This window comes from Symphalangus syndactylus, chromosome 13 (assembly GCF_028878055.3).
Source record: "Symphalangus syndactylus isolate Jambi chromosome 13, NHGRI_mSymSyn1-v2.1_pri, whole genome shotgun sequence".
Classification (NCBI taxonomy): domain Eukaryota; kingdom Metazoa; phylum Chordata; class Mammalia; order Primates; family Hylobatidae; genus Symphalangus; species Symphalangus syndactylus.
In genome coordinates, this window is record NC_072435.2 from 124,369,025 (window position 1) to 124,395,269 (window position 26,245).

Sequence of the window (26,245 nt, forward strand, 5' to 3'; positions counted from 1 at the left end):
GTATCTGAACTTCATTCAAGCACAACCTCAGTGCCCTGAATGCACAAAAACCATACTAGGAGTTTGATTTTTGAACGTAAGTTTGAAATGTTAATTAGAGACCCAAGTGGAGACGTGGAAGAAGCAGGTGGATATCCAGAGACAGGAGTTTCGGAGTTGTCAGCACAGAGATGCACTTTCAAGCATCATAGCTAAACGATTACCATCATGAGCGGGATGTAGAGGGTGCAAGGAGTAGGTCTCACAGTGGTACCCAGAGCAGCAGCAACAACAGCATCTGCAGCCGCTGGTTACAAATGCCCGTGTGGGTCCCCACCCCAGACCTGCTGAATCTGAGACGGACACTCAGCAGTCTATGCCAACAGGCCCTCCCTGAGGCTCACTCAAGTCTGAGAACCAGCTTGGCTAGATGACGATTCAGGCCAGGCTCCCACGGGACATCCATGGCTGACCGGCAGATGCCTCTGCCTTCCCCTTGGAAAGTGACCACCAGGCTCTTCCTAGGAGGCAGGTGCAGACTCAGGAAGGTGCCAAAGCCTGAGTGATAACGGAATATGGCAACTGACCATATGTGGCTCCACCAAGCCTCACGTGACCCCACCGCCCCTGGGTCCTCACAGACAGACACTGATTTCTGGGCCATGGCTACTACGCATTCTGCCTGCATAGTTTAAACAGCAGAGTGAGTGGAGCTCAGTGGGCAGTCTTCTCAATGGGCAGCTCATGCACAATGACAGGTGAAAAGCATTCTGAGAAGCAAAGCCGAGGGACTAAAGAGACTCCCGTGGGGTTTTGGTTCCTTTTTGTAGATGAATGGGCTCAGTTTTTCATATGATGGTTCTCACTGCTGGCCACTTAGGAGATGATCAATGCATCCTGAGATGTCCCCAGACATTTATGACACCTTCAGGAATAGCAGTGACGATGGCTCTATCATGCACGGCTACTTCATACCCTTGGCATTGCTCTTAATTATTTATATATTCAGGAGCGGCCAGGTTTCCTCCCACCAGAGCTCAGAAAGGTAATAAATGAGAAAAGTCAATGATCTGTAAATTACAACATTGATTAAAGAAGTGATTACTGATATAACTCTTGCTCGGCTGTTATGCTAATGCCTTGCCAGATCCAGGACAGTGTTTACCCGCTAATGACAAGCCTGGGATGGCAACTAAAATTGCCTTCCTTCTTTATTCAGCATGTAAACATTTTTAAACCACTCTTGACCATGAATGAGAAGATCCATCCATGTGTTCCCGTCCCAACTGCTCCCTGCCACTGTCCCCAGCAGATGGAGGAAATTCTCTCAGCCCAGCCCTCACCAGCTGCCTCTCCAAACAGAAGTGCAAGTTGAAGATGAAAATTGAGCCCCGAGTAGCCATCCGTGGTTCCCGGAAGCTGGAGAAAGAGAGGGTGATCAGATTATCAGAGTTCTTTACTCAGCACTGGATGTTATTTTGCAGAGGCCACAGACCCCCCAGAAGGAGACTCTGTTCTTTCCAACCTACATGATCTAGACAGAAGACCGATAAGCAAATCGGCAATTATAGCTTAGTATGCTAAGTGCTATGTGAGGGGGTTCCAAGTGACTTCATTAACTCTGAAATGTTCCACTAAACTGTATCTGTGTGCATTTCTCTAGCAAGAATTAGCTTTATGTGTATTCTCAAAAGAAAGAGTGAATGGCCCAAGAAAGGTTAGGAAACACTGTCTGGGCACTTTCTAGGAACTTGTATTAACTTCTTGTGTTTTTGTGACTTTTGGCTCCATCTCATCTCAGTCTCTCACTGCATCTTCCATCAACCCCAAGATCCTTGATGACTGTCCTGAAGCAGGCATCCCCATGAAGGGAAGGCCCTGCTCATCCATCCCTCTGTCCATCTGTCTGTGCATCAGTGTATGCCTCCATCCATCAGTTCATCTGTCTATCCATCTGTCCAGCTATCTACCCATTTATCCACCAGCAATTCACCTGTCCATCCATCCATCTATCCATCCATCCATGCATCCACCCATCTGTCTATCCATCAATGTGTGCATCTGTCTGTCTGTTCACCTGTCCATCAATCTATCGACCTAGTCACCCATTTATCCACCAGCCATTCACTTGTCCACCCATCCATTCATGTCTGTCCATCAGTGTGTGCATCCACCCATCAGTTCATCTGTCTATCCATCTATCCAGCTATCTACCCATTTGTCCACCACCCATTCACCTGTCCACCCATCCATTCATGTGTCTGTCCATCAGTGTGTGCATCCACCCATCAGTTCATCTGTCTATCCATCTATCCAGCTATCTACCCATTTGTCCACCACCCATTCACCTGTCCATCCATCCATTCATGTGTCTGTCCATCAGTGTGTGCATGCACCCATCAGCTCATCTGTCTATCCATCTATCCAGCTATCTACCCATTTGTCCACCACCCATTCACCTGTCCATCCATCCATCCATTCATCCATTCCTCCATCTGTTCATCTGTGCATCAGTGTGTGCATTCATCCATCTTTTCATCTGTCTATCCATCTATCCAGCTATCTACCCATTTGTCCACCACCCATTCACCTGTCCATGCATCCATCTGTTCATCCATTCCTCCATCTGTCCATCTGTCTATGCATCAGTGTGTGCATTCATCCATCTGTTCATCTATCCATCTATCCAGCTATCTACCCATTTGTCCACCACCCATTCACCTGTCCATGCATCCATCCGTTCATCCATTCCTCCGTCTGTCCATCTGTCTATGCATCAGTGTGTGCATTCATCCATCTGTTCATCTATCCAGCTGTCTACCCATTTGTCCACCACCCATTCACCTGTCCATGCATCCATCCGTTCATCCATTCCTCCATCTTTCCATCTGTCTATGCATCAGTGTGTGCATTCATCCATCTGTTCATCTGTCTATCCATCTATCCATCCATCCATGCAATATCCATTTCACTGAGCTCCTGCTTCATAAGCAGCTGGTGTAAGGAACCCAGAGGTGAAGAATGAACAAGATGTGCTTTTTGCCTTCAAAGATTTCTTAGTTTAAGAGGTGATATGGACACATGGGACCAATTTAAATCACATCTGATAAGCTTGGCTATTCAACAGGGGTCATATTGTTTCTTTATAACACAACTTGGTTTCTATTTTCAGTTTTCAATTCATCAGGGTGGCAGAAACAGAATACCAGTCTAATTTCCAGGGGACTTAACTATTGCCAAGGCCTTGGGGAAGGACACATGTTGTCTTATAGTCTTCTGTTCACAGTTCCTAGGGGACATTTTTTACCGGTCACAGTCTGCACAGGTTACCTCTTCAATGGCCCCTCATTGTTGTCCATGTTGCCCCGTCCTGCTTGCTTGAGAACACAGGTATCATTCTGCTGGTTCCTTGCTACGTTGGGAATGCCCACTGGGCTGGTAGATAGAGTCATATTTGAATGAATAATCTTGGAACACAAAAGCCAAATAATTGCAAGCTTTATTTTTTTAGTCTGTATGTTTATTTTTCTTTCTGCTCCGTCTCATCCCTTTCCTGAAACAGCAATCTGCCAGAAAGGGGAAAAGGAAAGGGAGGCACATAGGGAAAGGGAACACAGGTTGGTAGTCCTTAATGTGATCTGCCATTCACATAATGAACACGTATTATATAAACAATCCCATGGGGTCATAGAAGACATGTCCCAGGGACCCCTGAGCTGGGGTAGGTCAGGCAAATAGGGACGGGAAGGTGCTCCCAGGCACAGGGACCAGCCTTGCCAAAGCCTGGGGACCATGAAGAACCTGCATCAGGCCTGCATGTGCATGCAGGAGAGAGACCTCAGAATCAGTGAGAATCATGCTGGGGAGGAAGGCACTACAGGCCCTTTGCATCCTTGGAGGCTGGATGGGGTGGGTTGTGGGTGCAGCTTACTTTCTGAGAAGACACACCTGCCCAGGGTGTGAAAACCTCTGGTGCTCACATCAAATCACTCAGCCCACCCAGATTTCAGCTACAGCTGCAGTTCTATACAAGTTCAAGTTCACTTTTTGGTTGCAGTCTCACCTCAATCTGCTTTCTATTTTCTGTTCCAGGCAGGGGAAGCCCTCAACCAGTAGGAATAAGAGATGGTAGCTAAAAATATTCCCTCCTCTTACTCCTCAGGTGGACAATTCTAGATACTTTTCATGAAGCCTCTGAAAACCAAGCCCATGGTCCCTGTAACAGCCTAAAAAGTGCACCTTCCTATTGGGTTTTCTCCTTTCTCTGTCTTCCTCATCTGCTCCTTCAGCCCTGCTCCCTGGGGTCACCTCCCAATTAAACTGAGTGCACCAAATCCTTGTCTCAGGCTCTGCATTAGGAGAAACCAGAATTAAGCATTTGTGCTTTGCAAGATAATAGGAAAAACAAAAAAAGGTTGGTCTCCAAGGCCCCATGAACTTCTCCTCCATCCTTTCTCCCTCTGTCTTTGCAGGTGTCTGACCGCTGCGACTACATCTTTGTCAATGGCAAAGAGATCAAAGGAAAGATGGATGCGGTGGTGAACTTCACATACCAGTACCTGAGCGCCCCCCTGCTTGTCACCGTGTGGGTGCCCCGGCTGCCCCTGCAGATCGAGGTCTCTGACACGGAGCTCAGCCAGATAAAGGGCTGGAGGGTCCCCATTGTGACCAATAAGAGGTGAGCCTCGGATGGGGAGATGCCCTAGGGCCATAACAACAACTTTATTTACTGACCTTAACACTGAAGGACCCAATGCTTAAGAGATGCTGGTATTATCTCAGCAGTTGAATCTCCCCAAGGCTCCCAGATAACCCAGCCAGGCCCAAAATCTGCTAAACAGCAGGTTTGTGTCAAACCCAGGTTGTCTGCACTCTACACTGGGGCTTATATGAGGCTGTCTCTTGAAAGTGGCTCTCCCAAAATGACACGATGGAGTTAATACATTTTTTTTTTTTCTTTTTTTTTGAGACGGAGTCTCGCTCTGTCGCCCAGGCTGGAGTGCAGTGGCGCAATCTCGGCTCACTGCAAGCTCCGCCTCCCGGGTTCACGCCATTCTCCTGCCTCAGCCTCAATACATTTTTTTTAGCATCTTGGTTACCAGGCAATTTGAAGTTTGGTTTATTTTCTCCAAAAAAAGTCAGTCCTTTCCTGTGCTTTATGCATATCTATAAGCTTGAAATGTTCTGTGCAGATCAAATTATTGGATAAAATTTAACTGTGTTTCTAATGGATGCTGGACTATTTGCCAAAAGCCTCTAATTTATTTGAGATTCCGGTTTGTCTGTCACATGTAAGAGTATGGGGCCTTGTTTTCTCAGCCCTGTGACCCCCAGATTAGCAGACATTAGCTAAGTGAAGGTGTTTCCTGAGTTTGCAGCTTCCTGCCTGGAATGCTCTGCCCCAGACCATCAGGGCTCTTTTCCTGACAGTCCCCCAGGCACCAGGGCCTTTCTCATAAGGGAGAGCATCTCAAGAACAGTACGTAGGACAGTGAGATGCGGAATCCGTCTCTACAAGGAGAAGCTGAAGGCATTTGGCCCGATGGGGGAGGACAGCCGTGAATCTACCCAGTCCTTCAGATTAGTCTGTGGTCATGAGTGGCCAAGACAATGAGTTTGTTCCACATCCCTGAGGGGGAAGAATTGAGACTCCCTGGGCTCCAATCCAATCTCTGCCACTAATTAGCTTTGTGAGTGTGGGCAAGCTACCTAAACTCTCTGTGCCTTAGTTTCCTCGTCTGTTGATGAGAATAATTATGAGTTTGCCTCATAGTGTTATGAGGTTAAAAGAGTTCATACATGTGGAAGCATAAAATGGGACCTGCCACATCTCAAGTGTGTAAGACAGCTCTGTCCAATAGGACTTTCTACAGTGGTGGAATGTTCTAGAACCCCTCTGTCCAATATGGTTGTCCCTAGCACAAGTAGCTATGGAGTGCCTGGACGGTAGCCAGTGTGATGAGGAGGTTCAATTTTTTATTTAATTTTTATTTATTTAAATTAACATTTAGGGCTGGGTGTGATAGTTCATGACTGTAATCCCAGCACTTTGGGAGGCCAAGGTGGGAGAATCACTTGAGGCCATGAGTTCAAGACCAGCCTGGGCAACATAGCAAGACCCCATCTCTAGAGAATTTTTTTTTTAATTAGCCAAGCATGATGGTGCATGCCTGTAGTCCCAGCTACTCAGGAGGCTGAAGCAGGAGGATCACTTAAGCCCAGGAGTTCAAGGCTGCATTGAGCTAGGATGGACCACTGCACTTTAGCCTGGACAACAGAGCAAGACCCTGTCTCTAAAAAGATAATAATTCATTAATTAATAAAAAATAAAATAGCCACATGTGGCCAATGCCTACTTATGAGACAGTGCAGGCTTGGTACATATTAGCCCTTGTCTTTTATTTTTCAATAAATGTATTTCAGAAAGAGATGCCCATCGCTTAGTGTTGCCTAGAGATAGGCTTGGTGCCCCTTGCATGGTCCTGGGGCTCATGTCTTCAGTGTGGTCTCCTTGAGGTTGAGGCGAGCGCCTGCCTGTCTCAAGAACATCTTAGACTCCTCTCCCTGGATCTGAGAGCTCTTTGTCCCTTCCCACAAGGCCCACTCGTGAGAGCGAGGATGAGGACGAGGAGGAGCGGCGGGGCCGGGGCTGTGCGCTGCAGTACCAGCACGCCACCGTGCGGGTCCTCACCCAGTTTGTGTCCGAGGGCGCCGGCCCATGGGGCCAGCCGAACTACCTGCTTAGTCCTAACTGGCAGTTCGACATCACTCACCTGGTGGCAGACTTCATGAAGCTGGAGGAACCTCACGTGGCCACCCTCCAGGACAGCCGGGTCCTGGTTGGGCGAGAGGTTGGGATGACGACCATCCAGGTAGGGAGCTGGGAATCTCTGTGTCCCCAGCACTGGGCATGTGTGCAGTGTTGAGGGAGAGTCAATGGGTGGGCAGGTCATTGTGGCCGATTCCCCAACCCTATGATGGCTCCAGATGGTATCATGGAAACACAGGAAGATGAGCCCAGGCCAGCTCTTGAGTCCAGTCTCCTTCCAAACAGAATGGAGAAGGTGGCAGCTGTACCCTCTTAGCTCCCCGTGTGACCTCATTCTCAATGGCTGCCTCCACCATTCCCACCACCTCCCAGCACGCCCATCCTACTTCTGATTCTCCTTCTTATTCCACACTTTTCTAACTTATTCCCCCTATGCCTTCTTAGAAATAGCCATGGTCTTCTCTCTGTACCACTTCTACCAGTGGCCCAGGGAAAAAGCATGGATTCTTCTTCTCATTTCTTCCTTCTTTCAGTCATTCTGTCTTCCTGCCATTTACTTATTCAACAACTCTCTTTGAAATCCTGCTCCCTCTTTTTCACTCGTGGAAGTGTATAGAATGGTAAAATTTCATGATGGGGCATGAACAGCCTTTTCCTCAATCCCTCAAGTCCCACCCTACTGAATCCACCTTTCTGGAATGTCATTCAGGATCCTTACACCATATGTGGAAATGGTTAGCACATTCCCATCATTTCCCCTGGACATCTCAAGCCCAACATTTGGCTTACAAGATGAGGCAGAAAGCAATGTTTTGGCAGAGGATACATTGTGGTGGTGGTGGGAGGAGTGAACTATTTATAATTCACTTTTATAAATTTATAATTCAACTCTTCATGAGTCTGTTCAACAGGATCACCATGTACAGTAAGCCAGGTTGTGTACTGTACAAGCATACTTCATCTAAATAGGAGGGGTCATTCCCTTTTAAAGACAGAATGGATTTTAATATCTATTCCAATTTTTCAACAGGTAGAATTAAGGTGTCTTGGGGAAAGGGTAACTTTGATTCTCACGAAGGCATGGGATGGGCCAGCGTATAGAGTGAAGTAGATATGTAACTCCTTTGCCCTGTATTCTGGACCTCAGGCCTGTTGGGATGGAAGAAATATTGCTGGGAAAGGGGATAACATCTGGAAACAGGTGTGATGGATTTTCCTTGTGTCCTGCCAATTCCACAGGTGTTGTCTCCACTGTCTGACTCCATCCTGGCAGAGAAGACAATAACCGTGCTAGATGACAAAGTGTCGGTGACAGACTTGGCCATCCAGCTCGTGGCTGGGCTGTCTGTCGCCCTTTACCCCAACGCAGAAAACAGCAAGGCCATAACAGCTGTGGTCACAGCTGAGGAGGTGCTGCGGACCCCCAAACAGGTAGGGGGCCAAATGCCAGAGGTTCAGAGGGAGCAGGGTCAGCCACTGTGTCTGCTTCAGCAAAGGGGCAGGGTGGAGTGAGTAAATGGGGGCAGGTTAGCAGAACCACATTCCACAATGGAAGCTATGTCATTGCAGACAAAGTGCTCATCTTACCCACATAGCTTTTGAGCAACACAGACCATTTACCAGCCTCCTCACCAGGTCTCTTGGCTGCCGTTCTTACCCCTGCACTCCCCTCTCTTCTCAAGAGCAGAGTAAACTTTTAAAACCATAAATCACATCACGACTTTTACTGGCTTAAAATGCTCCAGTGACTTCCCATTGCACTTAGAAAGAGACCATATTCTTTTGACAGCCCACATGACCCCACACAACATAGCCCCTGGCTATATCTCTGACTTTATCCTCTGCAGCCCTCAGTCTCTCTCATCCTACTTGAGGCACACACTCCCCTTGCACTTCTTTAGGGGTTTTGCAATTGCTGTTGCTTTTTCCTGGGACACACCACCCTCACCACTGAGCATGGCTCCTTCTCATTTTCATACCCAGCTATGATACCCTCTTCTCATAAATGCCTTCACTCACAGCAAATGGGTCTGAATCAGCCCCATTTCTTACCACATAAAGCATGTTTCTCCTCCATGGGATATAAGCTTCTACAAGACAAGCCCGCTGTTCATCACTCTATCCCCAGTGACCATCACAGGGCCAGCACATAGTAGGTGCTCAATAAATGTTGGTTGAGTGACTGAATGACTCTTAGAACTGGGCTGGAAGACAGGAAATTAGAAAGAGAGCAGGGAGAGTTATCCACATAACACAGCCAGGATAGGCTCGTCTGACCTTAACAACCTGCCAGCCAGCATATCGGTATTTGCCTTGTCTGCAGGACTTTCTGCTTCTGATGTCATCATTAGAACAATACTTATGAGAAGAGTACAAAGTTAGGAGCCAAAAGGCCCAGATGGTATCACAGCTGTGTCAGTTACCACCTATGTAACCTCAGGCAAGACGCCTCACCCGTGTCTCAATCCTTAATGAGAAAGTAACAACACCTGTGAAGAGTCCGTTTGCAAATTAGGCTTAACGATGTTGAGTGCTAAAAACAGTGGCTGGCACATGCCAGCCTGTGTTAGCTGTTTTCCTGGGAACGGCTGCTGTTATTACGATCACTATTTTAGTGAAAGCACACATGGCCTTGGATGCTCCATCAGAGCAGACAGTCTTGACTCGGAACACTCTGCTTCAAACCCAGTTTCCTCTGGTGACTTGCGGCCACAACAGGCAGGCGGTCTGGGGAGGAAGCTAAGATTAAATTCACACCCCATTATGGACTGAGCAATGCTGGAGGAGCTGTCATGTGGCTGGGACAGGCGACAGGGCCCAGGGGTTAGTAGTAGGGGTTGGGATCCCCTGACATGCACTAGCAGGAACACAATAGTGCTACAAAGCAGAGGCATGATGATGAGAACAGAGGGTGGCGATGGTCAAGGGAGCAGGCATGATGACAAAGTCTAGGGGCTTGTGTTCTTCTAGGGGGGATTGGAAAGTTCCAGCCATAGTGCGGGATTTCAATGCAGTTCAAGGACTGCAAACTCAAATGCCTACAGGGGCTGGGCTGGTGTTATAAGCAAGCAGTGCAGGCTGTGCAAAGTCCATGTGGCTGCCTTGTCCAGTAGTGGGGTCTATGACGAGCTAGAGTGATGACGCTCAGTGCTCAGAGACGTGCCCATTATCTGCTGCTACGTAACAATGGCCACACACTTAGCAGCTGAAAATGACACGCACTTATTAGCTCACAGTGCAGTGGGTGGGCTCAGCTGGGTTCATGCTCAGAGTATCAGAAGGCTGAAAATCACAGTGTTGGTTGCCTAAGTTCTTACCAGGATGCTGTAAGGAAGAATCTGCTTCCAGAATTATTTGGGTGGTGGCAGAATCCAGATCTTTGCAGTTATAGGACTGAGGTTGCCAATTCTTGGCAGGTTATTGGCCGGAATCCTCTCTTAGTTCCTCAAGTCCACCTGCATCCCTTCTCACTCCCCATCCTACCCTCATCGGCTCCAACACTAGCAACAATGCATGGAGTCTTTCTCATGCTTCCAGTCTCTCCACCTTCCCCTTCTGTCACCAGCTAGAGAAATTGCTCAACTTTTAAGGACTCATGTGATTTCACTGGACTCACCCAGATAATCCAGGAAGACCACTCTATCACCTGTGCCATGTAACAATATAACATAATCATGACAGCGGTCACTCATCCCATGCCCATGTTCTGGGAACTGGGGCAGAACATCTTTGGTGGGCCATTCTAGGAATTCTGCCTAACGAGGAGATAGTTGCTACCTGATTATGCCCCACAGTGTCAGCAGGAGGGACCTGGGGTGCATGCAGGTCCGCATCCAGCCCACGGCACTGGCTTCTTCAAGTCTTCTTTGGGGGCGGATGGGGCAGGAAATCAACATGGTGTTTTCTGGTTTACAAAGAGCAGAGTAATACTCTCACATTTGGGATTAAGAAGAAAAAAGAGCAGAGGAAAGTGGGAGAGAGAAAGCTGAAAGCATGGAGCTATTTGCTGAGAACGGATAATGAATTAGGGTGGACGACTGGCATTGCAACCCCCTTGGCATGGGGCATGGCCGGCCGCTCCACATCTCCTGTCGCCCATCTGTCTTCATCAGCTGACAGTAATTGGCGTGCCCTAGCACTGACTCAGGGGGATTTGTGGATGTAGTTCATCTGATTTGCACACACGACTCTTGAAAGGATAGGGCTCTAAATCATTTCTGAGCATGTGTTATTTTAAGTCATTCAGAATTTCTCATCTTTGGGGAAATGCGTTGGCTTCTCCTGAGGAAACACTACATCCCAGCCTCTCTGTAATGAGCTAATGGAAGGAGTTAGTCTCAGTCATGCAGCAGGGCTGATGGAGATGGATCTTGGCAAGCCAACGGTGTTGTGAGGCTTTAATTCCGGTTGTCTGCTGTTCACGGGCTTGTTTCATGTTAACTTCTTGCCCCATCTAGTTTGTGAAGAAAAATTATTCAAGATGAAATGTCAGCCATGATGAACTTACACACTGTTCAGTCTTTTATCTCAGCCCTTAGAGCGCAGAAGGCTGGCACCTTGTTCATGATATTATCAACTTTGGAATAGAAAATCTGAATGGTTTTTACACCTACAAATAGAGGATAGTAGCCTGCATGTTCCCCTGTGCCTTGTTTGCTCTAAAGAAAGTAGGATAGAAAAATGAAAGGAGAAATCACTTGGTATTCATGCATGAGGTTGAGGCATTAGAACGACTTATTGGATTGTGTGATTCATCAGCTGAGATGGACAGAGGAGATGAGGGTGAGCACCAACATCCCTGAGCCATCTCTTCTGTCCTAGTTTTGGTCTGCTCAGAAGCTGGGCCTGAGACAAGGATTCAGGTGCAAGTAGTTTATTCAGGTGGTGCAGACAACACCAGTAGAGAAGTCAGGGGTGATGGAAGGAAGAAAAATGCAACCAGTAGAGTGTGTTACCAACTCAGCCACCACCAAGGGCAGCCGGAGCTCGTCTGCTGGGTGACAGTATGCCAGTCTAGAAAGACCAGAAGAGTTACTGCACTTGGGGGGCAAGGGATCTGGGATAAATATAACAACTCCCATGAGTCCTTCATTGAGGGCTGCCCACAGCGGTTATTTACTCCTTGGCACATCTTGCTGTGGGCACAACCACGTGGATTCCAGAAGCCAGAGAGTGACCTTGGGCAAAAAAATAAGTTAAAAAAAAAAAAAAAGCAAAGTTGATCATTGAAAGTTGAGCTAGCAGGAGCTGAATGGGCAGCCACCCAAAGAGAGCTCCACACCCTCCTAAAACTTCCTACACAGGCTCACCCCTCAGAGCCAGCTGGTGTTGGCCAGGGCTTACCATCGCAAGTGATATGACCCAACCCAACTCAACCTGCCTTCACACACAGCAGAACGCATCAGTTCATGTCCAGGCATTTGGATCTTCAGCTACAGCTACATGCAGATACTCAAACGTTGTCATCAGAATTCTTTTTTTAATTGCGCGCATTCTTCCTTGGTCCTGCGGGATGTAGAGTGATCATTGCTGTGAACACTGGCTGCTCCCAGGCTACTCCAATTTTTCCTTCTGGAATTCCTACCAAACAAGCGTTGGACATTCTCATTCTCTCCTTTATGTCTTTTCACCTGCCCTTCACAGTGTTATTTCTTGATATGCCTGTGGTTCTATCTGGGGTAACGTGGGTGGCTTCGTCTCCCGCTGCAGTAATTCTGTCCTCGAACATGTCTCATCTGCTGTTCGAACCACCCATTGAGTCACTGATTTCAGTGACTGTGTTTTTCATTTCTAGAAATTCTACATGGCTCTTTGCACCCCTTCCTTCCTGCTCTGTTTCCATTCGCTTTTTTTTTTTTTTGAGACAGAGTCTTGCTCTGTCACCCCAGCTGGAGTGCAGTGGTGCAATCTCGGCTCACTGCAAGCTCTGCCTCCCAGGTTCAAGCAATTCTCCTGCCTCAGCCTCCCGAGTAGCTAGGACTACAGGCACCCACCACCGTGTTAATTTTTGTATTTTTTGTAGAAATGGGGTTTCCTCATGTTGGCCAGGCTGGTCTTGAACTCCTGACCTCAGGTGATCCACCCACCTCGGCCTCCTAAAGTGCTGGGATTACAGGCATGAGCCACCACACCTGGCCCCCGTTCGCTTTTGTTGAGACAATTTCAACTCCTTTTAATATCTCTAATTTTTTTAATTAAATTTTTAAATTTCTTTTTATTTCCTAGACTATTTCTGTTGGTTTATGTTATGTTTTCTTTCACAGACTATTGTTTTTTGTTGGTCTCCTTTATGTTACAGCCTTTGGAGTCTTCTATGATCTCACATATCAGTCTGCTCACCTTCCTGTGTAAATGTTCAATGCACCCCCTCATGGTGCAGCCTTTCCACCTACAGCTTGTAACCTTTCTTTCTGTGTATCATGAGCACCTCTTGAGCCCTGGTTGCTGGGCTTTGTTTTGTTCTGAAGGAGGTTGTATTTGCATTTGCACAGGTCCAACTTCAAGTGAGTTTCTTTTCTCCCAATTCCTATACCACAGAGGTAGTCACCACACCCAAGTGTGGGCTTTTGGTTTTGAGTGGCGACATCTCCATCCAGTGCTCAGAGCACACACAAGCTTTGCTGCTGTATCTCTGGCTCAGCAGGTAGGATTTTCCCAGGCCCCGTCCATGGAGTGGGTGCTGCCGCCTCCCTGGGCTGCAGTGACAGTGTCCGGGACGGATGGGGACAAAGGAAGGCCACGAGGTCAGACCTGGTTTGCTGTGAAAAAGGCAGGGAGGAAAGGAGGCAGCTACTTGACTTTTTCAGCAGAGGGTGAGTCATCGTGGTCTTTGTGGGGCTGATAAAATGGGCTCCGGCAGTGGCTGTTCCGGGGGTCCCTAGCACAGTGGTCAAGAGCTCAGCTCTAAAGCCACACCAGTTCCAGCCCTGATCCTGCCTCTTCCTAACGATTTGACTGGACATATTTCTTTTTTTAACTTTTATTTTCACTTCAGGGGTACATGTGCAGGTTTGTCACATAGGTACACTTGTGTCATGGGGGTTGGTTGTACAGATTATTTCATGACCCAGGTATTAAGCCTAGTACCCATTAGTTATTATTCTTGATCCTCTCCTGGTCCCACCCTCCACCCTCCACCCTCCAATAGGCCCAGTGGGTGCTGTTCCCCTCTATCTGTCCATGTGTTCTCATCATTTAGCTCCCACTTATAAGTGAGAACATGCAGTGTTGGGTTTTCTGTTTCTGTGTCAGTTTGCTAAGAATAATGGACTCTAGCTCCATCTGTGTCCCTGCAAAGGATGGGATCTTGTTCTTTTTAAGGCTGCATAGTATTCCATGGTGTGTGTGTACCACATTTTCTTTATCCAGTTTATCACTGATGGACTGGAGAGTTTTTCCTAGATGAATGGAGGAGGCTGAAATATGCAATTCTAATCACAAAGTGGAGAGCCTGCATCCACTGAGCACTTGCTATGGATCAGGTGCCATTTAGGTTGACTTTGTGTCTTTACTGTTGTGACTCCATGTCTTTGCTATTGTGAATAGTGCTGTGATGAACATATGTGTGCATGTGAGCACAGGTCTTAACCTCTCTTTGGGCAGGAAGCATAACCCAACCTACTTTGTGGAAGGTGAGAAAATACATTCTGTAATAACTGCCAACAACACTTGACCCACAGCAAGCGCCCAGTGGATATGGGCTGTCTATTTTATGATTAGGATTGCACATTTCACCCTCTATTCATGGGAGTTCCCACTCTTGGAGGCAGAATAGAAGTACCCGTGGCTAAGTCAAGAACAAGGCCTTCTGTGGGATTATGTTTGCTATGGGCACACAAAGGGGAGAGGATGGCATTATTGCCCCGGGGAGGAGGCGAGAGAGCAGGAAACTTTGTGCTCACGAGAATCTGCCAGTCACATGGGCATGGGTGTGAGTGGCATTTCTAGGCCAGTAGCTTCCTGGTTTTTTTGGAATATTATTCAGCCATAAAAAGAATGAAATACTGCCATCTGCAGCAACGTGGATGAGCCTGGAAGACATTATTTTGAGTAAAATAAGCCAGGCACATAAAGTCAGTTTTTTTTTTTTTATCAGTCCCCACAATGGCAAATAATTTTTACGTAGCTGTTGGGCCACCGACAGAAGTATAGTGAGTCTGCAGAATAAACTCAACCCCTTCACACTTTGCTTCCTCTTTCACTCTGCTACCCACGCAGAACAAAGGCAGCACAATTGAACCAGGCCCACCAGCCAATGCCATATACTGCGTCCCACACATCACTGCCACCCAACTACAGTCAAGCAAAGCATCTATCTGCAACGGCACAACAGGGTCAACCTTAAAGGGCAAAATGCTCTTGTTTTCTTGTTTCTCAGGCAAAGCTTAATTCACTGGGGGCAGTGCAGGGAGAAGAGGGGAGGTTCCTTTCTAATGTCATTGGCTCTGACAGTGTTTCCTGCCCATCAACATTTGTCATCAGGCTGGATACAGACAACAGCTGTATCCATTCATCATACTCAGGCCACTAATCACAGAGTGTGTGACAAAATGACCAGGGCCTGCCCTGGAAGCCAGTCATTGTCTGAGAAGATGCACCGGCTAACTGATTCAAGCGATGACTGTGTAGATAAAGCCACCTGGAGCCTCATCTCAGTTAGGGATTTTTGTTTTGCCATTTGTTTGTTCCTGGTAAGGATTATGAGGGCACTGTTAGTCACATCCCCATTTGTTCTTGTTTAAATTAAGGTGGTTTCTCTGCCCCGATAGAAAACCTGTATGATTTATCCCCAGATGCATGAGCTGCTGGGTCTGGATTTGAGGTCCTGCTCCCTGTTTCATTGGGTGTCCTCCTAGGAGGGGGTTTCTAAGGGAAGAGGCATCCCCCAGGTGGTCTTCTAACTGCCTGTGTCCCTGCAGGAGGCTGTATTCAGCACGTGGCTGCAGTTCAGTGATGGCTCTGTGACGCCCCTGGACATCTACGACACCAAGGACTTCTCCCTGGCAGCCACCTCCCAGAACGAGGCTGTCGTGTCAGTCCCCCAGGCCCGCTCTCTCAGGTGGCCCGTTGTGGTGGCCGAAGGGGAAGGCCAGGGCCCACTGATCCGAGTGGACATGACGATCGCCGAGGCCTGCCAGAAATCCAAACGCAAGAGCGTCCTGGCCGTGGGCGTCGGCAACGTCAGGGTCAAGTTCGGACAGAACGATGCTGACTCCAGCCCCGGCAGGGACTATGAGGAAGATGAGATCAAGAACCACGCCAGCGACCGCCGGCAGAAGGGTCAGCAGCATGAGCGCACAGGCCAGGACGGGCACTTCTATGGCAGCTCTCCTGTGGAGCGTGAGGAAGGGGCACTCCGAAGAGCCACTACCACGGCCAGGTCCCTGCTGGACAACAAAGTGGTGAAGAACAGCCGGGCAGATGGGGGCAGGCTGGCAGGAGAGGGGCAGCTGCAGAACATCCCCATTGACTTCACCAACTTCCCGGCCCACGTGGACCTCCCCAAGGCCGGGAGTGGGCTGGAGGAAAATGACCTGGTGCAGACCCCACGGGGCCTGAGTGACCTGGAGATAGGGATGTACGCCCTCCTGGGGGTGTTCTGCCTGGCCATCCTCGTCTTCCTGATCAACTGCGCCACCTTTGCCCTGAAGTACAGGCACAAGCAAGTGCCCCTGGAAGGTCAGGCCTCCATGACCCATTCTCACGACTGGGTGTGGCTTGGCAATGAGGCTGAGCTCCTGGAGAGCATGGGGGATGCGCCGCCACCCCAGGACGAGCACACCACCATCATAGACCGCGGACCGGGGGCCTGCGAGGAGAGCAACCATCTCCTGCTCAATGGCGGCTCCCACAAGCACGTGCAGAGCCAGATTCACAGGTCAGCCGACTCCGGGGGGCGGCAGGGCAGAGAACAGAAGCAGGACCCCCTGCACTCGCCCACCTCCAAGAGGAAGAAGGTGAAATTTACCACCTTTACCACCATCCCCCCAGACGACAGCTGCCCCACGGTGAACTCCATCGTCAGCAGCAATGATGAGGACATCAAATGGGTGTGTCAGGACATGGCTGTAGGTGCCCCCAAGGAACTTAGAAACTATCTGGAGAAACTCAAAGATAAGGCTTAGGCCCCTCTAGCCAAAGGGCCCTGCCCTGATGCCTTCCTTGTACTGGAAACTGGCCCAAGTGGGGCAGAAGGCGTTGTCAGTGGGGTTAAGAAGGGACGGTCCCCCGGTCCATGCTAGACCAGCTGGAAAGTTTTGAAGTCAGGAAAAGACATTTTTGTATCAAGGGATTTTTAGCAGTCAATGATGGTGGATTTTCAAAGGTCAGGGGAATAAAGTCTGGGGCATGGGGAATAAAGTCTGGGGCATGGGGAGTACAGACCAAGTTACTGAACGGCACAGGCAAAATTAGGAAGGTTATTTTATGAGTCAAAACATACTACAGACAAGCTACCAAAAATTATTTGTTAAAAAATGTAAAAAGACAAATAAAAAGAGAAATAATCATCTGTTTATATTTCTAATAAAGGAGCAAAATATAAAAATAGGGCCTGCTAAGAGACATTTTCCATTCTAATTCACTATTCACTTTTCCAAGGAAAGCCTTCAACTGTCACCACACGGCTGGGGAGGAGACATTTCTTAACAAGGGATGCCTCTTGGGACAGAACTAAGGAGTTTTAAATCTTTACTTGGTCATCTTTTATTTTCTTTTCCACTTTTTTCTCTCTCTCTGTGTCCTGGACTTCCATTGCATTTATATTTAATGTTTATTTCTGAGAATCAAGCAGTATATTTTTTCCTAAATGAAACATAAATTATATTCTTATTCATTAGATAGGTTCCTAGGAACAATGTCAATTAATCCACTGTTTAAGTAGTAACTTGAATGTTTTTCTATATCCTTCCAGCTTTGTTGATAGTGGCTGGTTTTGTACAATTGGAGGGAGCTCTCAGAGCCTTCTGGGGGAGGAGAGGAACTGTCCTTAATCCATCACCACTACCACAGGGCAAAGCCAGCAGGTGTGGCCTTGTGAGGGGCTGTACAGACAGGATGTGGCCAGGAGAACAGAGCCCCACCTGGACCACCTGACCCCTCGGGATTCCACCCCTGTCATCGTGGGGATGTTCCTGTATAGGAGAAAGTTGGGTTAAATCAAAAAAGAGGCCACGCCCAGGTGCAATCAGAGTCAACCTGGTGGGCTGGGTCTATCACAAGACATAACTGATGCTGAACATGAACAAAGATAAAAACTGTTTGGAGGGTTTTTAAGTTGTTTTTCTTACTTTGTTGGGTGGGGTATACCAGCATAAACTCTAAAGATAAAATCTATGTTAGATTGTCAATCAACTGTGTTTTTGAACAGCATAATTGTGTAGCAGCACATTGCAAAAACGCATTCATCCAAAGTGACACATATGTGGCAACAAAGACCATGCCAGTGAAATAAACCCCTTCGTGATCACCTGACTCCAGTTCTCCGTGTGCACCACTGGCTGCGGCTGCAGGAGGAAGATGCCTGACAGCCCTCATGCTCTCCGCAGGGGGGCGCTCACAAAGATTCCAGGGGTGTTTATTGTGTTTATTTTTTTAATTACTAAAATCAGTAGCTAAGAAAGGGTCCTTGAAGCCTCCTAACCTGGGTTGGACCTTTGAAAAATATATTTGTAGCACATATTATAGATGGAAAGAAGATATTTATTTATACCTGTGATGCCGATTGTCATTAAAAGGCTTTTCATGGCTTGACAAATCAGTGTCTTGTGGGGTGTGTTTTGTTTCACTTAATTGCTATTTCCCACCCCAAAATATACAACCCCAGAAGAATTAAACTCTTAGGCTAAAGGGAAGACTATATTTGCCAATCTTTAAAAAAAAAAAAAAAAAAAAAAACTTTTTCCCTTTTGGTTTCTTGACTGATCCACAGTGATTCCTAATACAGAAGGCTTTCATAGACCCACCGTCATCCACACCAGTACCCAAACTCAATGAGCAGGAGGGTCTTCATTCATAGATCCAGTCATCCACACCAGTGCTCAAAGTCAGAGAACAGGAGGGCCTTCATTCATAGACCCACGATCATCCACACCAGTGCCCAAAGTCAGAGCAGGAGGGCCTTCATTCATAGACCCACCATCATCCACACCAGTGCCCAAAGTCAGAGCAGGAGGGCCTTCATTCATAGACCCACGATCATCCACACCAGCGTTCAGAGTCAGTGAGCTGGAGGGTGTTCATTCATTGATCCACCATCATCCACACCAGTGCTCGAAGTGAGCAGGCAGGAGGGCTCTTATTCATAGATCCAGCATCACCCGCACCAGTACCCAAAATCAGTGAGCAGGAGAGCTTGAAGACACGCAGATGGCCAGGCCCTGTCACCAGAGGTTCTGATTTAATAGGACTAAGGCAGGGCTCCCGAATTTGCCTTTTTCATGACTTCCAGGGCTATGCCAGATGCCAACACTGCCAGTCCGAGCCCCAGCTTTGCAAACTACCAATGTCCTTAACAGAAGAAGGGAAACCCTGGGAACAGGTGTGAAATCTCTCCCCTGGAGAAAGGGTTTACTTTTGCCTTGACAGTTTTGCATTTATTGTTATTGTTGTTTGAGGTTTGGGTGAGATTGTTATTATTCATTGGTTGTGGGAAGAAAATTTTTTGGTAGAAGCTAAGGTATTTTTTTAAAATAATAACTTTATCAAGACATCATTCACAAACCATAAAACTGATCCACTTAAGTGTACAACTTTATGGTTTTTGTTTGTTTTTTGAGATGGAGTTTCGCTCTTGTTGCCCACGCTGGGGTGTAATGGCATGATCTCGGCTACCGCAACCTCTGCCTCTCGGATTCAAGCGATTCTCTTGCCTCAGCCTCCCGAGTGGCTGGGATTACAGGCATGTGCCACCACGCCTGGCTAGTTTTGTCTTTTTAGTAGAGATAGGATTTCTCCATGTTGGTCAGTCTGGTCTTGAACTCCCGACCTCAGGTGATCCACCTGCCTCAGCCTCCCAAAGTGCTGGGATTACAGGCATGAGCCACCGCACCCAGCCAACTTAATGTTTTTTAGCATACTCACCAAGTTGTGCATCCACCATCACATCAGACCTTAAAACATTTTCATCATCTCCAAAAGGAAAGCCCATACACTTTAGCTATCACCTCCCTACTCCCCATTCTCCTCAGCCCTAAGTCACAACCACACTATTTTCTGTCCGCGTGGATTTGCCTAGAGGGGCTGGCATTTATATCGTTATGGGAAACCATCCTAAAAATCCTCCACATGGGATTAGAATCCCCATGACATCATCAAGTAACAATTTTTCTCCTTGTGAGAAGCAGATGAAAGGAATATATTGTGATTTTCCTAATCAAAGCTGCAGGAGACCTCGGCCTCCTCAGCACACGGTTGCAGGTTTGCAGTTAGAGAGGACAGAGGCTTCAAGACCTTTCCTTTAGATACCACGTCCACTCCTGTGTCTGAGTACCTGCCCGGCTAGCTCTGTAATTCTCAAAAAGACCTGTGCTCCAAACAAGGGACAGGAGGATTGTGGTTGGAGGTGATGCTGGATGCTTAGTTTCTGCCCTGAGTTAAACTATAAGATGGTCACAATCTGCTGGGTGTGGTGGTTCATACCTGTAGTCCCAGGACTGTGAGAGGCTGAGGTGGGAGGATCTCTTCAGCCTAGGAGGTCAAGGCCAGCCTGAGCAACATAGCAAGACCCTGTCTCTACAAAAAATTAAAAATTAGCCAGGCAGGAGGTGCACACCAGTAGTCCCAGCTACTCAGGAGGTTGAGGCTGGATGAACTCTTGAGCCCAGGAGGTGGAGGCTGCAGGGAGCTAAGATCTCACCACTACACTCCAGCCTGGGTGCAGACTGGGTGACAAAATGAGATGCTGACTCTAAAAAAAATGGTCACAGCCACCTCCACCCCCATCCTGTGTGAATCTGCAGCAAGGCAACTGCTGACCTTGGGCAAATCCCTCAGTGGTCCGCTCAGGTCAATGGAGCTACCCCAGTTCCAAGGCCCTGAGACAATGAGCCTGAAGAATTCTCTCCCTTGGGGGTGGAGCCAAGATGGCCAAATAGGAACAGCTCCCGTCTACAGCTCCCAGCGTGAGCGACGCAGAAGATAGGTGATTTCTGCATTTCCATCTGAGGTACCGGGTTCATCTCACTAGGGAGTGCCAGACAGTGGGTGCAGGACAGTGGGTGCGGTGCACCATGCACCAGCCAAAGCAGGGCGAGGCATTGCCTCACTGCGAAAGCACAAGGGGTCAGGGAGTTCCCTTTCCTAGTCAAAGAAAGGGGTGACAGATGGCACCTGCAAAATCAGGTCACTCCCACCCTAATACTGCGCTCTTCCGACTGGCTTAAAAAATGGCACACCAGGTGATTATACCCCGCATCTGGCTCGGAGGTTCCTACACCCACGGAGTCTCACTGATTGCTAGCACAGCAGTCTGAGATCAAACTTCAAGGTGGCAGGGAGGCTGGGGGAGGGGCGCCTGCCATTGCCCAGGCTTGCTTAGGTAAACAAAGCAGCCATGAAGCTCCAACTGGGTGCAGCCCACCACAGCTCAAGGAGGCCTGCCTGCCTCTATAGGCTCCACCTCTGGGGGCAGGGCACAGACAAACAAAAAGACAGCAGTAACCTCTGCAGACTTAAATGTCCCTCTCTGACAGCTTTGAAGAGCAGTGGTTCTCCCAGCATGCAGCTTGAGATCTGAGAATGGACAGACTGCCTCCTCAAGTGGGTCCCTGACCCCCGAGTAGCCTAACTGGGAGGCAGCCCCCAGTAGGGGCAGATTGACACCTCACACGGCCGGGTACTCCTCTGAGACAAAACTTCCAGAGGAACGATCAGGCAGCAGCATTCACGGTTCACGAAAATCCGCTATTCTGCAGACACTGCTGCTGACACCCAGGCAAACAGGGTCTGGAGTGGACCTCTAGTAAACTCCAACACACCTGCAGCTGAGGGTCCTGTCTGTTACAAGGAAAACTAACAAACAGAAAGGACATCCACACCAAAAACCCATCTGTACATCACCATCATCAAAGACCAAAAGTAGATAAAACCACAAAGATGGGGAAAAAACAGAGCAGAAAAACTGGAAACTCTAAAAAGCAGAGCGCCTCTCCTCCTCCAAAGGAACACAGTTCCTCACCAGCAATGGAACAAAGCTGGACAGAGAATGACTTTGATGAGTTGAGAGAAGAAGGCTTCAGACAATCAAACTACTATGAGCTATGGGAGGAAATTCAAACCAAAGGCAAAGAAGTTAAGAACTTTGAAAAAGAATTAGACGAATGTATAACTAGAATAACCAATACAGAGAAGTGCTTAAAGGAGCTGATGGAGCTGAAAGCCAAGGCTCAAGAACTACGTGAAGAATGCAGAAGCCTCAGGAGCTGATACGATCAACTGGAAGAAAGGGTATCAGTGATGGAAGATGAAATGAATGAAATAAAGCCAGAAGGGAAGTCTAGAGAAAAAAGAATAAAAAGAAACAAACAAAGCCTCCAAGAAATATGGGACTATGTGAAAAGACCAAATCTACGTCTGGTTGGTGTACCTGAAAGTGACGGGGAGAATGGAACCAAGTTGGAAAACACTCTGCAGGATATTACCCAGGAGAACTTCCCCAATCTAGCAAGGCAGGCCAACATTCAGATTCAGGAAATACAAAGAATGCCACAAAGATACTCCTCGAGAAGAGCAACTCCAAGACACATAATTGTCAGATTCACCAAAGTTGAAATGAAGGAAAAAATGTTAAGGGCAGAGAGAGAGAAAGGTCAGGTTATCCACAAAGGGAAGCCCATCAGACTAACAGCACATCTCTTCGCAGAAACTCTACAAGCCAGAAGAGACTGGGGGTCAATATTCAACATTCTTAAAGAAAAGAATTTTCAACCCAGAATTTCATATCCAGCCAAACTAAGCTTCAAAGTGAAGGAGAAATAAAATACTTTACAGATAAGAAAATGCTGAGAGATTTTGTCACCACCAGGCCTGCCCTAAAAGAACTCCTGAAGGAAACACTAAACATGGAAAGGAACAACCAGTACCAGCCACTGCAAAATCATGCCAAATTGTAAAGATCATCAAGGCTAGGAAGAAACTGCATCAACTAACAAGTAAAATAACCAGCTAACATCATAATGACAGGATCAAACTCACACATAACAATATTAACTTTAAATGTAAATGGACTAAATGCTCCAATTAAAAGACACAGACTGGCAAATTGGATAAAGAGTCAAGACCCATCAGTGTGCTGTATTCAGAAAACCCATCTCACGTGCAGAGACACACATAGGCTCAAAATAAAAGGATGGAGGAAGATCTACCAAGCAAATGGAAAACAAAAAAAGGCAGGGGTTGCAATCCTAGTCTCTGATAAAACAGACTTTAAACCAACAAAGATCAAAAGAGACAAAGAAGGCCATTACATAATGGTAAAGGGATCAATTCAACAAGAAGAGCTAACTATCCTAAATATATATGCACCCAATACAGGAGCACCCAGATTCATAAAGCAAGTCCTGAGTGACCTACAAAGAGACTTAGACTCCCACACAATAATAATGGGAGATTTTAACACCCCACTGTCAACATTAGACACATCAAAGAGACAAAAAGTTAACAAGGATGCCCAGGAATTGAACTCAGCTCTGCACCAAGCGGACCTAATAGACATCTACAGAACTCTCCACCCCAAGTCAACAGAATATACATTTTTTTCAGCACCACACCACACCTATTCCAAAATTGACCACATACTTGGAAGTAAAGCTCTCCTCAGCAAATGTAAAAGAACAGAAATTATAACAAACTGTCTCTCAGACCACAGTGCAATCAAACTAGAACTCAGGATTAAGAAACTCACTCAAAACCACTCAACTACATGGAAACTGAACAACCTGCTCCTGAATGACTACTGGGTACATAACGAAATGAAGGCAGAAATAAAGATGTTCTTTGAAACCAATGAGAACAAAGACAAAACATACCAGAATCTCTGGGACACATTCAAAGCAGTGTGTAGTGGGAAATTTGTAGCACTAAATGCCCACAAGAGAAAGCAGGAAAGATCCAAAATTGACACCCTAACACCACAATTAAAAGAACTAGAAAAGCAAGAGCAAACACATTCAAAAGCTAGCAGAAGGGAAGAAATAACTAAAATCCGAGCAGAACTGAAGGAAATAGAGACACAAAGAACCCTTCAAAAAATTAATGAATCTAGGAGCTGGTTTTTTGAAAAGATCAACAAAATTGATAGACTGCTAGCAAGACTAATAAAGAAGAAAAGAGAGAAGAATCAAATGGGTGCAACAAAATAATGATAAAGGGGATATCACCACCAATCCCACAGAAATACAAACTACTATCAGAGAATACTACAAATACCTCTATGCAAATAAACTAGAAAATCTAGAAGAAATGGATAAATTCCTCGACACATACACCCTCCCAAGACTAAACCAGGAAGAAGTTGAATCTCTGAATAGACCAATAACAGGCTCTGAAATTGTGGCAATAATCAATAGCTTACCAACCAAAAAGAGTCCAGGACCTGATGGATTCACAGCCGAATTCTACCAGAGGTACAAGGAGGAACTGGTACCATTCCTTCTGAAACTATTCCAATCAACAGAAATAGAGAGAATCCTCCCTAACACATTTTATGAGGCCAGCATCATCCTGATACCAAAGCCTGGCAGAGACACAACCAAAAAAGAGAATTTCAGACCAATGTCCTTGATGAACATTGATGCAAAAATCCTCAATAAAATACTGGCAAACCAAATCCAGCAGCACATCAAAAAGCTTATCCACCATGATCAAGTGGGTTTCATCCCTGGGATGCAAGGCTGGTTCAACATCCGCAAATCAATAAATGTAATCCAGCATATAAACAGAACCAAAGACAAAAACCACATGATTATCTCAATAGATGCAGAAAAGGCCTTTGACAAAATTCAACAACCTTCATGCTAAAAACTCTCAATAAATTAGGTATTGATGGGATGTATCTCAAAATAATAAGAGCTATCTATGACAGACCCACAGCCAATATCATACTGAATGGGCAAAAACTGGAAGCATTCCCTTTGAAAACTGGCACAAGACAGGGATGCCCTCTCTCACCACTCCTATTCAACATAGTGCTGGAAGTCCTGGCCAGGGCAATCAGGCAGGAGAAGGAAATAAAGGGTATTCAATTAGGAAAAGAGGAAGTCAAATTGTCCCTGTTTGCAGATGACATGATTGTATATCTAGAAAACCCCATTGTCTCAGCCCAAAATCTCCTTAAGCTGATAAGCAACTTCAGCAGTCTCAGGATACAAAATCAATGTACAAGAATCACAAGCATTCTTATACACCAATAACAAACATAGAGCCAAATCACGAGTGAACTCCCATTCACAATTGCTTCAAAGAGAACAAAATACCCAGGAATCCAACTTACAAGGGATGTGAAGGACCTCTTCAAGGAGAACTACAAACCACTGCTCAATGAAATAAAAGATACAAACAAATGGAAGAACATTCCATGCTCATGGGATGGAAGAATCAATATCGTGAAAATGGCCATACTGCCCAAGGTAATTTATAGATTCAATGCCATCCCCATCAAGCTACCAATGACTTTCTTCACAGAATTGGAAAAAACTACTTTAAAGTTCATATGGAACCAAAAAAGAGCCCGCATCAACAAGTCAATCCTAAGCCAAAAGAACAAAGCTGGAGGCATCACGCTACCTGACTTCAAACTATACTACAAGCCTACAGTAACCAAAACAACATGGTACTGGTACCACAACAGAGATATAGATCAATGGAACAGAGCCCTCAGAAATAACACCACACATCTACAACCATCTGATCTTTGACAAACCTGACAAAAACAAGCAATGGGGAAAGGATTCCCTATTTAATAAATGGTGCTGAGAAAACTGGCTAGCCATATGTAGAAAGCTGAAACTGGATCCCTTCCTTACACCTTATACAAAAATTAATTCAAGATGGATTAAAGACTTACATGTTAGACCTAAAACCATAAAAACCCTAGAAGAAAACCTAGGCATTACCATTCAGGACATAGGCATGGGCAATGACTTCATGTCTAAAACACCAAAACCAATGGCAACAAAAGCCAAAATTGACAAATGGGATCTAATTAAACTAAAGAGCTTCTGCACAGCAAAAGAAACTACCATCAGAGGGAACAGGCAACCTACAGAATGGGAGAAAATTTTTGCAACCTACTCATCTGACAAAGGGCTAATATCCAGAATCTACAATGAACTCAAATTTACAAGAAAAAAACAAACAACCCCATCAAAAAGTGGGCCAAGGACATGAACAGACACTTCTCAAAAGAAGACATTCATGCAGCCAAAAAACACATGCAAAAATGCTCATCATCACTGGCCATCAGAGAAATGCAAATCAAAACCACAATGAGATACCATCTCA

At 46.6% G+C, this 26,245-nt stretch overlaps 1 protein-coding gene across 2 annotated transcripts in view; it reads left to right on the forward strand.

Moving 5' to 3' along the window:
* TMEM132C (transmembrane protein 132C) overlaps positions 1-18,503 on the forward strand; it is a 452,086-nt gene extending 433,583 nt beyond the window's left edge. For both annotated transcript variants that reach the window (XM_055237228.2, XM_055237229.2), the window contains exons 6-9: positions 4,452-4,657; positions 6,578-6,851; positions 7,988-8,179; positions 15,667-18,503. In XM_055237228.2, the coding sequence (XP_055093203.1) occupies positions 4,452-4,657; positions 6,578-6,851; positions 7,988-8,179; positions 15,667-16,872 (1,878 nt within the window). In that variant the 3' untranslated portion in view covers positions 16,873-18,503. The remainder of the gene's footprint in view (positions 1-4,451; positions 4,658-6,577; positions 6,852-7,987; positions 8,180-15,666) is intronic.
* Positions 18,504-26,245: the final 7,742 nt, after the last annotated feature.